Source organism: Octodon degus, unplaced genomic scaffold (assembly GCF_000260255.1).
Source record: "Octodon degus isolate 3935 unplaced genomic scaffold, OctDeg1.0 scaffold00062, whole genome shotgun sequence".
Lineage (NCBI taxonomy): Eukaryota > Metazoa > Chordata > Mammalia > Rodentia > Octodontidae > Octodon > Octodon degus.
In genome coordinates this window covers 12,703,213-12,721,246 of record NW_004524638.1, presented here as the reverse complement: position 1 = coordinate 12,721,246, position 18,034 = coordinate 12,703,213, and the positions used below count along the sequence as shown (strand labels likewise).

Sequence of the window (18,034 nt, the reverse complement as noted above, 5' to 3'; positions counted from 1 at the left end):
CTTATTCCACTGCACCCTCTCCCCGGCCCCCCTATTTTAAAATAGCCTGGGTTATAGCCTGGGTGTGGTGGCACACACCTGAAATCCCAGCACTCAGTAGGCTAAGGCAGGCCAGCCTGGTCTATACAGTCAGTTCAAGGACAGCCAGGACTACACAGCAAGACCTTGTAAAAACAAACAAACAAACATTGGATTGTAAGTTCTTAATGTGCAAGAATGTAAGATGCAAATCTTTTGTCAGACACATGCTTTGCAAATAGTTTCTTCCAGTTGTGACTTGCCTTTTAATTTTATTATCAGTATCTTCTAAAAAGCTAAGGTTTTTGTTTTGATAAAGCCTGATTCACTTATTTTTGTAGGTCATTTCTTGTGCGTATCAAGGTTGCTAATATTTTTCCTATTGTTCCTTCTAGACTATCATAGGCAAATTCGTATCCCCACATCCCACCAGAGATATTCGTGCCCTAATTCCTGGGACTGTAAATGTTACCTTTTAAGGTAAGAGATTTTGCAGTCGGGTTAAGGTTAAGACACTGAGATTATTCTGGGTTGTTTGTGTGGCCTCTTAGAAGGAAAAAAACAGGCAGGAATGCCAGAGTAGATGTGTCAGAAAAGGAGACCAAGTGACTCAGGGAAGAGGCCAGGAACTCAGAAAGGACGGAGGAGCACTCCAGCGGGCAGTCCTGCGCAAACGCAGCCAGCCGGTCAGCCGGCGGGCCCCACACCACACTTCACAGCCTCCAAACTTGGATAAAGCTTACGTTGTTGGAAAACTCCGAGTTTATGGGAGTTTGTCGTGCAGAGATGAGAAGCTCGCGCGCGCTCGCACGCACCATGCTGTCAGAGTTCCACTGGGCTGTTCTATGGGTTCTGACAGGTAAGCACACCACTCCCTTCTCTGAGCTCGCTTCTTGCTTTGCTCTGGTTTGTTGTTTCAGCATACTTGCCTTGGCTTTGCTATTCTCAGCCTGCGGTTTCTCTGTTCTTAATCTACCTCAGATTTGGGTTTCATAGCACTTACTGTGGCTTGGATGTGTTTGCTCCTACAAGGTTCATGTGCTGGATGGAGCCTGTACAGGCAGAATTGGTGAATCTGGAGAGGCGGAGCTCACAGACTGGCAGAGTGACCTGCACACTGAGATGAAGGGCAGCAAGGGGAGGCGAGGTTCTGTATTCCACGACACACAGAGCAGAAGGAACACACGTGCCAGCTCATGTGCTATCATCTCTGTTACTTTTCTCTCATTGCTGGGACAAATACCTGACACTCACAATTAAGGAAGGAATGGTTTATTAGGTCACAGTTAGTGGAGTTTAGGTCCGGCTGGCTCCCAGGCAGAGCGGCATGTGGCACAGGGCAGCCGTTCACAGCAGCACAAAAACAGCAAAGAGCCAAAAGAGAGGAGCAGCGGCTGTGGCGCCTACAAGCCACAATCCTGCATTTGCATGCAGATTACCTGCCCCATGGTGGGGGCAGCACTCACACCCATGACCCCAGCACTGGATCACGAGTTAATCATGAACTGTAGAAGCTGCCCCATGCCTGTGCGAGGCTCTGGGGGGGGGCCCTAGACACAAACCCTAACAGATGCAGACACTACAAGGCTGTTGGCTTTCTGTTTGTTCTCCCATGCTGTCCACTGGGAACCAGGCAGCACTGTAGCCCGAAGCCACGAACAGGAAGAGGACAGAAGGAAGCAAAAGAATGAGGAAGGAGAAAGGGTGGAGAGGAAAAAGCTGCTGTCTCTTTCACCTGTACTCATGGAATTTTTAAAAAAAATTATTTTTAAGTGCCACCCAATTGCACACAGGTATGGAGCACAGGGCTACATCTCAGCACATCACACCTTGTGTGATGATCAGATTGTGGTATCTGGCCACGTCTAGCCCCTCAAACATCTACTGGTGACGTTGGGACCATTTAAAACCTACTCTACCAGTTATTTTGAAATAATCAATTACTGTCAGCCTTATCCTACTTTTTTTTAGGACAGGGTGACATGGTGTACCGGGTCTCACTGGTAGATCAGATTCAGAGTGATCTTCCTGTTTTACAACCTCCCAAGTGCTGGGATTACAAGTGGGTGCCACCATGGTGTCTCAATCCCCATCTCAGCGTGCCCTGGGGGCAGGACCAGCACCTCAGGCATGGGGATCAAACTCCTGGCCCCTGCATCTGCCTAAGCAGGTGTTTTAATCTGCTGAGGTATTGGGCCAGCCCCAGCCTTATCCTACTTTGCTACAAAGTATCAGATCTTTCGGCTGTAGCCTTGCACTGTCACACAGCCTTTATCCCTCTACCCACGGAACTTTGCTGGAGGAGACTAAATGACAACATGGAGGGGCTTCTGCATGGAAAAGATTTGTGCTAATTACACCTTCCATCATCAAGCAGGCCACAGGGGAAGCGCTGCTGCTGCTGCCGCTCAGGAGGCAGGGTGTGAGTGGCAAACTCAGGCCATGGTTTCTGTTGGGTCAGTAGTGGAAAGAAAGGCGGGTGGGGAAGTGCTCAGGCTTGGTAGGTCCGAGCGACTCTGCGGTTCTGCCGCACAGAGCAGTCCTCGGCTATGCAGTGGCTGGCTCTGGACTGCTTTAGGGCAGGGGAGCCCTGGCCTGACGTGTGAGAATTGGAAAAGGAGGATGGATTTGGATCTTGCCTGGATTACAAGTGAGGTCCTGTTTGGACCTGTAATTAAATTAATGGATGCCAACTGAAAAAGCAGAATCTAAGAAAACACATGTAGAACATTTTCTTTGGCCAAAGCTCCATGAAAGGAAGTGGGCACTGGGGACCACCCATGTCAGGGGTAGAAGCGGCCGGATCTGCTTACAGCACTCCCAGAACTTTGGGAGGCCAAGCCAGCCCCTGGCCCCACTGCACAGCTTGCAGCAGCGGCAGCTGACCTACCAGGCCAAAATGTGGGCAAACCAGACACCTGCTGCCCTGCGTGTGCCAGGAGGGCTCCTGGCAGCACCCGCCAGGCCAGCGGGCTGGCGGCATCTCTGGGCTGCTCACTCAGCAGCAGAAAGCAACCCAGGACTAGCATCTCCCACCCACAACCAGTGCAGGGAATCACACTGGCCTTGTTGCGCAGCAGAAGGTGGCTCAGCTGGGGGCACTTCTCTCCTCAGTGGCAGTGGCAAAGATGAGAGTGGCAAGCCTGTCGGCTGGAAGTGGCTGGGAAGGGGAAGTACTCTGTGTCCTGGAGGTCAGGATTCCTATCCCCTCACGACCATGCCAGCCACCCAGGGACACCACTTCTGTCCTTGCACAGCATCTACAGGGGTATCAAGGGACAAAGAAGGAGAAGGACGATGGCTAGGATATCAATAAGGCCCAGAAAACTGCAATGTCTGCCAGGCTTGGTCACACACACCTGTAATCTTAGCACTCACTGTAGGGGCTGAGGCAGGAGAATGGCAGTTCAAGACCTACCTGACAAATTAGTGAGCCATTGTTTCAAAATAAAAGAACACAAAAGGCTAAAGATGTGAGCTTAGTGACACAGCATCTGTGGGTTGGATCCCTGGTAACACAAAACCAGCCAAGAAACAGAAGTCAAGTGGGGTGGTACACACCTGTAATCCCAGCGCTTGGGTGCTGAAGTGAGAGGCTCACTATGAGTTCCAGGTCAGCCTCGGCTCCTAGAGAGCTCAAGGCCAGTGTAAACTATACAGAGAGACTCTGTCTCAAACAAACAAACAAACAAACAAACAAACAAACCCCAAAACTGAAATGCCACTGCAACTGTAGTCAATAAAATGGGCTAGAGCTATGTGTTAAACCTAAATAAGACAGATGCTTGGAAAACTAGAAAATCTAAATAGGGTCAAGAGTTTCAGTACAACATTGAGAATATTTAAAATGTACCTGAGAATCACACATTATGCCAAGAATCAGCAAAACTGTAGCCTGAATGAGGAAAGATGGCTGATCCAGCGCAGAGAATCAGGTGGCATGATTGGACAGATTTTGCCTCCAACTGCTGTTTAAGAAGCATTTATGAATATTCTTAAAACCAAAGGAAAAGTTATCAAATAGAAAGAAAATGGCTATCATAAAGTTAAAGACTGTAATGACTGAAAAAACAATAAATAATACAATGTACTTAATAGTGGGGTGAGCAGCAGAACAGAGGGGCGGAAAACGGAATCCACACACTTGAGAAGGCCAACAGAATCCTGAACGACAGAAAGTCAAGGAGACAGGCGTCCCAGCCTCGGCCGCGTCTGCGTCGCTGAAGTCCTGGAGACTGAGGAGCAAGGAGGAAAGAGGCAAAGAGCACCCCGAGCACAGCGCGGGGCGCTGAGTCCACGCCCGGTAGGCCAACTTAGATGAGCGCAAGCCGACCAAATCATGGTGAAGCCATGAAAGTTAAAGTGAAACGGAGCTGCAATAGAAACCGCAGGAAAAAACAGGCATCGCTGTCACAGCTTGGATCTGAACCGTCTGCCGAAGGCCCGGGTCTGCGCTGGGAGGTGACAGAGCCCTTAAGAGCTGGGGCCTGGGGAGGGGCGGGCCTTGCGCGGCAGGCTGGGACCCCCGGGGGTGAGCGCTGCCCCAACCCCCGCGGCTCCCGTCACGATGGTCATGGGCTGGCCAGTCAATGGAAGCTTCCAAAGTCGTGAGCCAAAGTAAAGCTTCCTCATCCTAGACGGATTACCTCAGACATCTGCTGCAGTATCGGAAAGCGGTAACAGTTACCTTCGGAAGAGTACAACTTAAGTTATCTCCCCGGGCCCGTCATAGCCTTTTTTTGTCTGAAACCATGGAGGCCCGAAGAAAGCTGTCTATTTTTTAAATTTTATATATATATATATATATATATATATATATATATATATAGTCAGTACAAATTCAATACCCATTATACAGATTTTAAACAGTGAAGGGCAAACCAAGATAATTTTGGATGAAGGAATTTGTTGCACGCAAACCTACTCTTAAGGAGTGGCTGAGAAATTCCCTCCTAGAGCTCACTTACAAAAGCACAAGGGAATAGACAAAACCGAGGCAGATGTCCTAGACTATCCTCACGAATTCCCTACACCAAATGTCTTAGTCCTTCTGGTGACAATCTAACAAAATACCTGCAAATAGGTGATTTATAAATAACAGAAATTCACCTCTCACAGCGTAACACGAATTCGAGGCCCCCTTCCCCTTCTGAGGAAGGCTGCAACTTCCAGAGGGAGGGATGCTTGGTCCTCACCCAGCTGAAGGCAGAAGGGCAGGCTGACTGCGTGGTGAATCCTCCTCCACACGGCTCATCACCTCCATGAGGGGAGGCGCCCTTGTGACCTAACACTGCCTCAACTCTTAAAATTATTACACTGGCGACACCAAAAGTAGAGAGGAGACACGTTCAAATCATAGCAACATTTTTGATGGTTGAAACAAAAATTACAGTATCTATTGCACTGCTTAATTTACGTACGTTAATCATTGAAAAATATATTTTTAAGATGAATTATAAAGGAATATAAATGGAAATAAGGTTTTAATACTTCACCAGAAATAATTTTGAAAATCTACTCTAGTAGGTAGGTACTAGTCATATGTCTAAAATAAACACTAAGAAAACGACAGGTAGGATATAGCTCGGCGGCATAGGTGCCTGCTTGGCAAGGACAAGATCATGAGTTCAATCCCCAGTACCACAAAAAGAAAAAAAAAAATGAAGAAAGAAAGAAAACTACAAAGCATCTATCTGAAAAGAGTATATTTTTAAAAAGAGTATCAACAAAATGATACTAGGTCCTACAAAGTGCTCTACCTAGGAAGGACAGACCTAGGGAAGCAAAGAATAAGAAAAAGAGGAAACAAAAAGAAAACAAGTAACAAAGGAACCAGCATAGGTCCTAACATTCCAATAGTTATTTTAAATGGCATAGTCTAAATACAACATTAGAAGAATGGTACAGGGGACCCAAAAATGATCCAGTGTTGTGATATATAGAAAAAATCTGCATTTCAAATACAGCAACATAGGTCAAGGTGGAAAAAGACATTTAACATTAATTTAAAAAAGCTAGAGTGGAGGGCCAGTGAAGTAGCTGAGCGTTGACTAAGCACCTGCTTAGGCAAGCACAGGGACCAGCATCCAACCTGCAGCACCACATGCCATGCTGCCCCACCCTGACACACTGAGCTGGCCACCAAAACCAGGCATGGTGATACACGTCTCTAATTCCATCACTGGGGAGGCTGAAAACAGGAGGATCACTATGAGTCTGAGCTGTGTAGTGAGACCCTGTACCAAACACACTAAAAAAAAAAAAAAAAAAAGCAAGAGTGGTAGCACTGCTACTGGGTAACATAAATGTCACAGCAAAAAAATTATTGGGACAAAGAATAAAATTTAATAATGACAAAAGAATCACTCCAACAAGACGTTAAATGTGTATGTACCAAATCACTGATTTTCTAATCTCATGAAATACAAATGGAGAGAATTTTTAAAATCAAATAAAAAGAGACAAATCCACATTTATACTTGAGTACAGAACCCCACTATCAGCAATTGATAGAACTACTAGATAGAAAATCAACAAAGATACACTGCTGAGGAGGACAATCGCCTACCTGTATCTGCCAAGCGCAGTTCACCCAACATCAGCAAAAGATACATTCTTTTCAAAAGTCTATGAAACCTTCTTCAAAACAGACCTTTCCCTGGGTAACAAGACAAACCCCAATATATATAGAACTGTCGATACCTTACAGAGTGCGTTCTCTGGCCATATTAAACTAATAGAAAATCAACAACAGAAAACCAATAAAAGTGCTCTAACTATTGGAAAGCAGATGACATTTTCATGACCAAAGATAAAGTCTTAAGGGAAGTTAAGAAGTAAACAGGATTGAATGAAAATTAAATAGCAATAGATGAAAATGTAAAGCCGTGCAGAGAAGGAAATGCACAGCACGGATGTTCACACGTACAAAGGGTGTGTCATGGCTTCCTGTCCGGACGTCCCCCAAAGCCTCATGCAGTCATAGGTGGCGCTTTATCAGAGGAGGCTGGAGCTGGAGTGTGTGACCCGGGACTGGTTGCTGGTGCAGTGCCAGGACCAAGGGCGCTAGGATTACGCATGCATGCTACCCGCCCTAAGCAGCCTGGATAACATGTGAGGGATAGAGGGAGTGTGGTCGTCCCTTACTGGTTTGCTGCTTTCTGCCCACTGTGAATTGCTTCTCTTCTGCCATTACAGCCTGCCTTGGAGCCAGCCAATCATGGACTGTAAGCTAAACTATGTACTAAGTAAACCCTTTCGCTTTTATCTTTGGGTGTTGGGCATTTTGTCTCAGCAACAACAAAAGTAACTAACATAAGTGAATTCTGAATCTATAATTTAAATTCTTAGGAAGGTAGGGAAAATGAAAACAAAATAAAGCCAAAATTAGCAAAGGAATAAACTGTAAAACTAAATAAAGTTAACAACACAACAATAATTGAAATATTCAGGTAAACAAAAAAAATATTGGTTCTTGAAAAACTTCAATTGATAAACCTCTAGGGAGTCCAACAAAGGAGAATGAAGACACAAAAGAAAATTATCCAGAAGTAAACAGGATTTCAAGATACATCTTGCCACTATTAGGCATAACAAGAGAATGGTATAAACACATTTTGCTCATAAAATTAAATAACATAGAACAATTGCACCTATTCCTCATAAAATATAAACTACCAAAATCAGCCAGCAATAAACAGATAAACTGAATAATCCTTTAACCATTATGGACATTTCTATCATAAAACATCCAGAAAGATCTTTAGGCCTGGACATTTTTACTAGAGAACTTCATCACATATATAAGGAAGAATTAGTACCAATTTCAAAGTCTTTCAGGGGAGGGGTAACAGATTATGGGTGAGAGGCAGAGGAAACACTTTCCAACTCATTTTCTGACACTGAGATTGCCTTGATACAAAGGTATGTGTGAACTAAGCTACTGCACTGCAGATGGTAATTTGTAATAGTGGTTTCATGTTGGGAGTGCCTGTCATTGTGGTATTCTGAATATGGGCGGCTTGTCATAACATGCCAGTTACTGCTAAGATGTCTCTTGGGTAGGTGGATGTTCAAGAAGAAGGGGGTGGTGAATGAAAGCAAGAGACAGGAAAAGGAATATTGTGGGACTGTCCTGCTTCAAGGTTGTATATGGTGAGATTTTTGGACTTATGTGCAAACATGAGAAGCATAGAATTCTTTATCCTATTTTTAAAATATAATCTAATTTTTAAATGTTTTTTTATCATATTATGTAGGGACTTAAAGTTCAACATATCAATACTTGATGAAAAATACCTGTTCCTTATTATGCCTAAGATGTTTGAAATGCAGTGAGATAGTGAGGTTAAGCTTGATGGCCTAAATGGTTTGATAATAACAATAAGCTTTTCTTCTGGATGGTTAACAACCTAAGTTTGCAGACCAAAATTAGAGAAAAAGGAGGGCTACAAGGAAAGCCAACATTTTGGCCCTAGCCTTCTAAGGTCAATTAAGACTCAGGACATATGAGAACTTGTACTGTAACATCATGTACCTCGGTAGTGTCCCAAATTTTCTGATCAAGAAGATTATGGGGAGAGCAGCCCAAGATGGCGGACTTTGAGGATCGAGTGTCGGATGAGGAGAAGGGACGCATAGCTGCTAAATTCATCACTCATGCACCCCCAGGGGAGTTTAATGAAGTATTCAATGATGTCCGGCTACTACTTAACAATGACAATCTTCTCAGGGAAGGGGCAGCTCATGCATTTGCCCAGTATAACATGGATCAGTTCACACTTGTGAAGATAGAAGGCTATGAAGATCAGGTCTTAATTACAGAACATGGTGATCTGGGTAATAGCAGATTTTTAGATCCAAGAAACAAAATTTCCTTTAAGTTTGATCACTTACGGAAAAGCAAGTGACCCCCATCCGGAGGAAATAGATGGAAGTTTGAAGTCTTGGAGAGAATCCTGTGACAGTGCTTTAAGAGCCTATGTGAAAGATCATTATTCCAACGGCTTCTGTACTGTATATGCTAAAATTATAGATGGACAACAGACTATTATTGCATGTATCGAAAGCCACCAGTTCCAGCCTAAAAATTTTTGGAATGGTCGCTGGAGGTCAGAGTGGAAATTCACCATCACACCACCTGCAGCCCAGGTAGTTGGAGCGCTCAAAATTCAGGTCCACTATTACGAAGATGGCAGTGTTCAACTGGTTAGTCATAAAGATGTGCAAGATTCACTAAGTGTGTTGAATGAAGCCCAGACTGCCAAGGAGTTTATTAAAATCATAGAGAGTGCAGAAAATGAGTATCAGACAGTGATTAGTGAAAACTATCAGACAATGTCAGACACCACATTCAAGGCCTTGCGCTGGCAGCTTCCTGTTACCCGCACCAAAATCAACTGGAACAAGATACTGAGCTATAAGATTGGCAAAGAAATGCAGAATGCTTAAAGGCCGACTGTGGGATTCTTCAGTAGATGGAAAGAAAATGATTCAACATGTGTTCGTATGATACATAAGTGATTTATAAAGAAAAGTGCTATTTTGCTAGGGCTTTCAAACTTAACAGATTTTCTAGCCTCATGGAATACTGCTCAACCTATAGCATTGTCTTGACCTTGCATTCTCTGCCTTGTAATTTTCTGTCATGGCTATATCTACTTGTAATTTTTTTTTCCTGTTTTCTGTTGGAGAGATCTATCTTAGAATCATTTTACTGTGTAGAAAATTTTCCTAGCCATGAAGTCCTGCTACTATTTACGTAACATGTTCAGTACTTTTTTACTGCTGTGCTTCAGAGCACTTGTGTTCCTTCAGTGGCTTCTATTCATCCAGCAGATAGAGGGGCTGTGCTGTAAACGGTAGCTAAATGGAAGATGCATTCATCCTTTTCCATTTGGCTGCTCTGATCACCATTTACACCATCTCATAACCGTTAAAGCTTTGCATTAGGGTCTTTCAGGTTCATTTGGGTGGGAGCAAAAGAAATATTCTGAGAATTCCATGACAGCCAGCTTTTCTAGGTGAACTTGTTTCTAAATCCAAAGACTTGAACCATTTCCTGCACAAGAACATGTTTGCTTTTTTGGGGGGAGGGGATTCTCTCATTGTCTCCTTCCCTATTGTAGGTATTGACACCTGCATTTTTAGAAGAATTTTACCCATTTACACTTTTGTTTGTGTATGTGTTTAAGAACTGCTGACATTCTGTGGATGTAGTGAAACTTGAAAATGCAGTGCTGAAGGAATCATGGGTATCATCCTTTAGTGCTTTGTGGCGGGATTGTGCTATAAGCAAGTGAATCAAACAGCTCTATAAATCACAAAAACTAAAACCAAAGTGAAAAGAGTAACTTCCAGGCAGTATCTCTCTATTGTAACCTGTTATTTAAGAGCATACTAGTGTTTTCTAAGTAGGATGTAAATCTTGTTCCAAATTACTCTTTTGTAGTCCTGCCTGCCAAGCACTCAAAAGTAACTGTGATATAGCATCCCTTCCCAGGTATATTGGCAGGTGAACGTGTGATCCCAGAAACACACAAGTGACAGAGATACGATAGGATAGCCGATAACGGTGGATTCATTTACATTGTTTACACTTCTATGACCAGGCCTTAAAGGGAGGTCAGTTTTTTAAAAAAGTGTCTTCCTATTTCCAGATACATGTTTTTAAAAAAAGGTGTTTATGCTTCAGCTTTGTTTTTTGCTCAGCAATGCAGTCATGCAAGAGTTTGTTTCTAAGTGAAAGCTGTGTTAGCCTTTTTTGGTTTTTTTCAAATAAAATATATTTGTATTATTTGTCATTCATACTATCCATCCATCATACCATACTATCCTCTGTATCAGGTAGTCCAATAGAAATATATCTGTTTTGTTCTAAAATTGTCTGAGTCTCCCCTTTTTGGTCCATCTGGTCCACCTTTGTTCTCAAGATGTTCAGCTGTTCGTTGAGAATGTTCAGGCTTTCTAGAACTGGCTCCTACTTTCAACTGTTATACTCAGTAAATATATAAAGATGTGAAAAAAAAAAAAAGAAGATTATGGGGCCAAAGAGGAAAGTGATCGATAACGTAGAGTGGGCCTAAGGAGAGTCACATGGGGAGAAGACACTCTCTCAGGCTTTCACAGAGAGCACATTGGCCAAGCAATGGCCGTGACTCATCCACATGGCTGCACTGATAAAGGTTCTACAATCTGAGGTACAGGATCTCAGGACAAATCCTGAGGGCATTTCACTGACCTTCTCAGACCAAAAAGCTACAACTCTTGTTGCATAGGTCCTGCTTTACCTTGGTCTTAACCATCCAGTAGAAAAGTATGAAGAGGAAATATAGGAAGTAAAGCCATGTTGCTATGTTTAGCTGTGGGGGATTCAGGTCAATAATTTCTGACATTGCCAGTTAAACAGAAGACCCAATGCTATTATGGGCTACTGGACTCTTCTAGAATATTTTGCTGAGTTTACACACCTATAATATTCAATAACAGAACTTAGAAAAAATGGGGTATACCTATGAATGTCCATTTTGCATCTGTGTATTCAAAGTGGTTGGGATAGATATATAGTTGCATTCTCTTAATGAATAGAATGATTTGTTCTAATGGTGTTTGTAAATAGGACCACAAGTCCACATCTTGTACAGCAATTAACCACTAAGAAGAATATATGCAGTGTATTATTTGTTGAAACTGTACTTCCGATTTGATTTGAAACTGTCTCATTGCTATCTGTTTATCAATAAAACTTTGGAAAAAAAAAGAAGAAGGTATGAAGCAAGCTAACGCATTTCATGAAGTTAGGCAGAAATCCTCAGCAAAACCTTAATAAGCAGAGTTTAACGTATGTAAAAGGTACACCTCTTAATTATGTAAGGTTGGTTTAGCATTTGAAAAATTAACAAATATAATCCAATGTATCAATAGACTATGATTTACTTTTTTATTTTTATTTTTATTTTTTAGTACTGGGGATTGAACTCAGGACCTTGCTTGCCAGGCAGGCACATACGCTGCCGAGCTATCTCCACAGCACCTAGACTATGGTTTACAACGTTGTATGATCATAACAACTGACAGAGAAAAAGCATCTGACAAAATCCAATATTTATTTATGATTGAAAACTCACAGCAAAATAGGAATAGCAAGGAACTACCTTAACTTGACAAAGATCTAAAAAACAGTACAAATGCTTAATGATAAGTTAGCTCCACCCTTAGCATACTATTAGAAGTCTTACTTAATGCCAAGAAGAACAAAAGAAAGAAAAGACATACAGTTTGGAAGGAAAGAGATCAAATTATTCTTTCATGACATGATTATTTCTTCAAAAAAATCCCAGAAAACACTCCCAGAACTAATAAGCAAACTCCACAACAGTAACATAAAAATTAAGCTGTCAACATCAATCATGTTTCTTCACATTACAATGAACTAGTGGAAACAAAGATTAAAAATACAGGCCGGGGAGATGGCTCAGTGGAATAAGCACTTCCCTGGCAAGTGCAAGGGTCTGAGTTCAATCCCTGGTTCCACAAAAAAAAAAAAAAAAAGATTAAAAATACAGCACCATTTGTCATTACACTAAAGAAAATGAACTGCTTAAGGGTAAATTTAAAACATTTATAACATCTGTATACCGAAAATTACAAAATGCTTGTGGAAAAATCAAAGACAAGAAAATGGAAGCTATACAGTGTTCACACAGATTGGAAATATCAATGTAGTAAAGGTGTCGTTTGTCTCCAAATTTTATTAGTTTTGTTTGTTTTGTTTACTAGGAATCAAACTCAGGACCTTGCACTTGCCAGGTGAGTGCTTGTGCTACTGAGTTATATCCCCAGCTCTCTCTGCAAGTTTATTTATTAGTTTTTGGTGTTTTTTGGAACCAGGGATTGAACTCAGGCCCTTGCGCTTACCAGGCAAGTGCTTATTCTACTGAGCTATCTCCCCAGCCCTTTATTTATAGTTTTAATGTAATTTCTATCCTAGAAAAACAATTTTAGGCACAGAGATACAGATTCCTAAATTTATGTGGAGTGAACAGCACTTAGAAGAGCATAAAGGTCTTGAAAATCAAAGGTGAAGAATTATTCTATTTGTATTAAGGCTTACCAAATTCTTTATGATATTTGTAGAGGAGCAGACACATAGATCAGTGGGATAGAGGAGTTGAACTAGAAACAGACCCACACAAACATGACTTTTTTTTTTAACAAAGATCCAAACATGAAGATGAATAGCTCTTCAACAAATGATCCCACCCTGGCAAGCACAGAGTCCTGAGTTCAATCCCCAGTACCACAAAAAATGAGCAAACAACAGCAACAACAACAACAAAAGAAAAACAACAAATGATCCTGGAGGGATTAAGGACCAAAAGAGGCAAAATAGATCAAGATGAAGCTCAACTTAATCTCCTACTCTATATTAAATGGACCGTAGGCTTAAGTACAAAGTATAAAACCAGAGTGCAAGATCTGCCGCTGCTGAGGACAGAAGCGTCCACGGCGGCACCATGGTAGCTCAACCGAAGAACCTTGAAGGCTATGTGGGATTTGCCAATCTCCCAAATCAAGTATATAGAAAATCAGTGAAGAGAGGGTTTGAATTCACACTTATGGTAGTAGGTGAATCTGGATTGGGAAAGTCAACATTAATCAACTCATTATTCCTCACAGATTTGTATTCTCCAGAGTATCCAGATCCTTCCCATAGAATAAAAAAAGACTGTACAGGTGGAACAATCCAAAGTTTTAGTCAAAGAAGGTGGTGTTCAGTTGCTGCTCACAATAGTTGATACCCCAGGATTTGGAGATGCAGTCGATAATAGTAATTGCTGGCAGCCTGTGATTGACTACATTGATGGTAAATTTGAAGATTACCTAAACACAGAATCGCGAGTGAACAGAAGTCAGATGCCTGATAACAGGGTGCAGTGTTGTTTATACTTCATTGCTCCTTCAGGACATGGACTTAAACCATTGACTATTGAGTTTATGAAGCGCTTGCACGAGAAAGTGAATATCATCCCACGATTGCCAAAGCCGACACACTCATGCCCGAGGAATGCCAACAGTTTAAAAAACAGATAATGCAAGAAATTCAAGAATATAAAATTAAAATATATGAATTTCCAGAAACAGATGATGAAGTAGAAAATAAGCTGGTTAAAAAGATAAAAGACCGCTTACCTCTTGCTGTGGCGGGCAGCAATACTATCATTGAAGTTAATGGCAAAAAGGTCAGAGGAAGGCAGTACCCTTGGGGTATGGCTGAAGTTGAAAAGGGTGAACATTGTGATTTCACCATTCTAAGAAATATGTTGATAAGGACGCACATGCAGGACTTGAAAGATGTCACCAATAATGTGCACTACGAGAACTACAGAAGCAGAAAACTGGCAGCTGTCACTTACCATGGAGTGGACAACAACAAGAACAAAGGGCAATTTACTAAGAGCCCTCTGGCACAGATGGAAGAAGAAAGAAGGGAACATGTAGCCAAGATGAAGATGGAGGTGGAGATGGAGCAGGTGTTTGAGATGAAGGTCAAAGAGAAAGTTCAAACACTGCAGGACTCTGAAGCTGAGCTCCAGCAACCCCAAGAGCAAATGAAAAAGAATTTGGAGGGCTGGCGAGATGGCTCAGTGGTCTAAAGCACCTACTTGGAACAAGCTTGGCAAAGCACAGGGACCGCGGTTCGATCCCCCAGCACCACATACCAGCCAGCACCACCCCCCCGGTGGACTGAGCTGGCCACACACACACACACACACACACACACAATAAATAAATAAATAAATGTTAAAAAAAATTAAAAAAGAAAAAGAATTTGGAAGCACAACACATAGAATTAGAGGAAAAACGTCCTCAGTTTGAGGAAGAAAAAGCAATCTGGGAAGTTCAGCAATGTATTTTAGAGCAACAGAACTCTTCAAGAACCTTGGAAAAGAACAAGAAGAAAGGAAAGATCATTTATTTATTTATTTATTTATTTATTTATTTATTTATTTATTTATTTATTTATTTATTTATTTATTTATTTTAGGGAAGACCTTTTAAACTCCCTGTTGACCACCAGTTACATATTAGTTGCCAATACGCCAGCTTGGACATCAGTGTTTGTTGGATCCGTTTGACCAATTTGCACCAGTTTTTAAATCCATAATGATGGATTTAACAGCATGACAAAAATTTTTTTGTTGTTGTTCTTGATGGAATTAAGATGCCTTGAATTGTCTAGGGTGTTGTGTACTTAGAAAATAACAGCTCTAAGTACCTTTCTACATTTTCTTTTCTTTTTTTATTATTAAACAGATGTCTTCAATGTAATGCAAAAAAAAAGTATAAAACCATTAGGAAACAATGTTAGCAAACAATAGGCAGAAAATTTTGCAACCTAGGGCTAAACCTTCATATTAAAAAATCATTCATAAAAGGAAAAATTGATAAACTGAATTTTGTCCAAATGTAAAACTTGTGCTCTCTGGAAGATCCTGCTAAAGAGGGTGAAAAACAAAGCAGACAAAGGATGACAGCATTTAATGACAAAGGACAAGAACCTAGCACAGGGAAAGGACACTGAAAACTGAAGAGCTAGCAAGTAAATAAATAATTCAGATGGAAAATGGGCAAAAGAGATGAGTGAGCATTTCACTGCAGATGATTTACAGATAGGAAATAAACGCACGAAGAAAAGTTGGCCAACTTGAGTAGCCACTAAGGGCAATTCAAAGTAAAGCTTCGGTGTGTTACCAGCACACGTCCAGTAGAATGGCTAAGACAAAGAACTGTGACAACATCAAACGGTAGAAAGAAGGCAGAGACTGAGCCACTCGCGCTGCTGGCGGGAAGGTCCAGCGGCATGGCCACTCCGAAACGCGGCGTGGCAGCACATGTTCTTCTCCCCCCAAAGACGGGACATGTTCCTTACAGCCAATGGGGAAGTATAACAAGCTGCTGCGTAAGAGTCTAGTGCATTCTTCAGAATTCCCAGCCACTCAATAACTGTGATACCACTTTCTTACAGCAAGCAAACAAAAACAACCAAGCAGAACTCTCAAACTAGCGCTAGGGTAAAGATGGTTACTTTGGCCATTCCGACACGGCACTAAAGAGCCTGTCCTTAAAAATACACAAAAAGAAACAGTAACATTTATAAAGATGGCAAGGAAGGAACTCAGTTATAAGAACCCACACATGTTTTTGTGGAGGACCACCTGACAGCTCTCCTTGAAAGAAGAGCGACTGTCTCCATTCTGACTGAGCCTGACCCCATCTCCTCATATTGATATGTACAGAGCTGACTAGGACTTCTGTTTATCCTTCAGTTGGCCTTAAGCAATGTGCATTGGTCTAGCTGAGGTGCTGGTGATAGTCTTTAAAGGTGGCGTGAGTGTTTTCCTGGTAACCTACACCTGCTGCTCTTTGATGTGAGCCGGGTCAAGACAGGACGGTAGAGCTAATGCTCTGCAGTGCCAGCTGGGATCGAGCCTCGAGATAGAGGCCATGGCTTCCTGGGGCTTGAAAGACTACATCAGAGCTGAAGCACCAGACCCCCAAAACATTAGATACTATCTCAATAGCATAAAGCACACTACTCTCTCTGCACATCCTCTCTGCATATGGCAGAGGTAAATGTAGGCCACCCACCTAGCTCAGCTCACAATGATCACCTACTTCCCACAATTCTCAGTCAATCCTCCCCAAGCCACTCCCCTACGGAATAAAAACTGGGTGATACCCTGGGTTGTTCTCTTGGTTCCGGAAAGCCATCTTCGTGGCTGGACTTAGAGCCCCTTGACTTCCTGATGATTGAAAATATAATTTAGTGTCTTTATTTTCGCTGTGGGTTGCATTGTAAGTGGTAGATTGGAATCAACTTGATGGGATTCCAATAATGTAACTTTGGGATTACAAATATTGGCTTCTTGGATCATGACGAGGACCTGGAAGTGTCTCCTACATGTTTTCACAAAAATTCCAAAAGAATCCTCAGGTAAAGTATACGCATTGAACATTGATAACAACAACTGTACTACAACTGTTTCTTCAAAGGGTGGTTGGAAAGTGCCACTTGAAAAAGATATTTATAAAAGCAACAAAAATATACCTCCATATCTAAGAAAATAATTAAAGATATGTCTAAGATCACCATGGAAATAGTTAAACCATAAAAATTCTCATTTAAGGAGCTGAGGAGATAGCTCAGCGATCTAAGCTCCTGCCTGGCAAGTGCAAGGACCTGGATTCGATCCTTGGCATCGCATGCTGTGCCACCGTGGAACCCCAGGTGTACTGTCACCCCAAAACTGGGTATGGTGAAGCATGCCTGTAATCCCAGTGCTGGGGAGGCTGGGACAGGAAGATCACTAGGAGTCCGAACTGCGTAATGAGGTCCCGTATCCTCTTTTTATCATTTAAAACTGCATTGACAATAAAATATTTGTTTCCACGTTCCATCCCTTTCAGCTACAACACCCGAACAACTATAACACCCCCACATGGGTGCAACGCAACAGGAAAGCACAGATCTTGGAGAGCGGGACAGGCAGCTGCCGGAGGCCGCACCAGAGGCACCCGCGGAGGCCCCAAGGCAAGCCCACTGCCTCCCTCAGTGGACTTGGAAAGGCTGACCTGCTAACAGAAACTTTAACAAGCCCGCACTCCTCTCCGCGGGAGCCCTCGGGTGTGTGGGTGGGTGCCCGGGTGCAGCTGTCGGGGCTCCCCTGCGCTGTCCTGCACACTCTTGGGCAGGAGGAGGCGCTGGTCGGCCTTCCCGGCCCGAGGACTGTCGCAGGCACAGCTGGGCAGCACCAGATCTAAGGAGCCCGCGTGCAAGGGGCGCTCCTGGGCTTCCCCAACGCGGCCAGCCCCTGCCTATGCCCCGGAGACAAGACGGAGAGAAGCCGAAGATTTGGGGCCTGGAGCCCCGCCGGCCCTGCCTCCTCTGTGGGGCTCACGCCCAGCGACAGCCTGCGCCTCAGCCTCCTCCTGCCCACAGCCCGAGGGAGCGAGT

The 18,034-nt window shown here is 42.8% G+C and overlaps 2 protein-coding genes and 1 pseudogene across 2 annotated transcripts in view; 2 read left to right on the top strand and 1 right to left on the bottom strand.

Moving 5' to 3' along the window:
- The window catches only part of LOC111817578, a 139,262-nt gene that overhangs the window by 62,825 nt on the left and 58,403 nt on the right, over nt 1-18,034 (bottom strand). The gene's annotated exons all lie outside the window — the stretch shown is intronic.
- Nucleotides 8,610-9,518, top strand: LOC101589162 (F-actin-capping protein subunit alpha-1-like). Its single transcript, XM_023718769.1, has 2 exons — nt 8,610-8,828; nt 9,034-9,518. The coding sequence occupies exons 1-2, from the start codon at nt 8,610-8,612 to the stop codon at nt 9,466-9,468; spliced, it is 654 nt and encodes a 217-aa protein (XP_023574537.1). The 3' UTR covers nt 9,469-9,518.
- LOC111817574 overlaps nt 13,493-18,034 on the top strand; it is a 27,805-nt pseudogene continuing 23,263 nt past the window's right edge.

What these genes read in the sequence shown, in the direction of transcription:
- LOC101589162 (XM_023718769.1), top strand. Translation starts at nt 8,610, where the DNA reads ATGGCGGACTTTGAGGATCGAGTGTCGGATGAGGAGAAGGGACGCATA. An exon ending in TAGAAGGCTATGAAGATCAG is followed by an intron (nt 8,829 to 9,033) that starts GTCTTAATTACA and finishes GGCTTCTGTACT; the next exon opens with GTATATGCTAAAATTATAGA.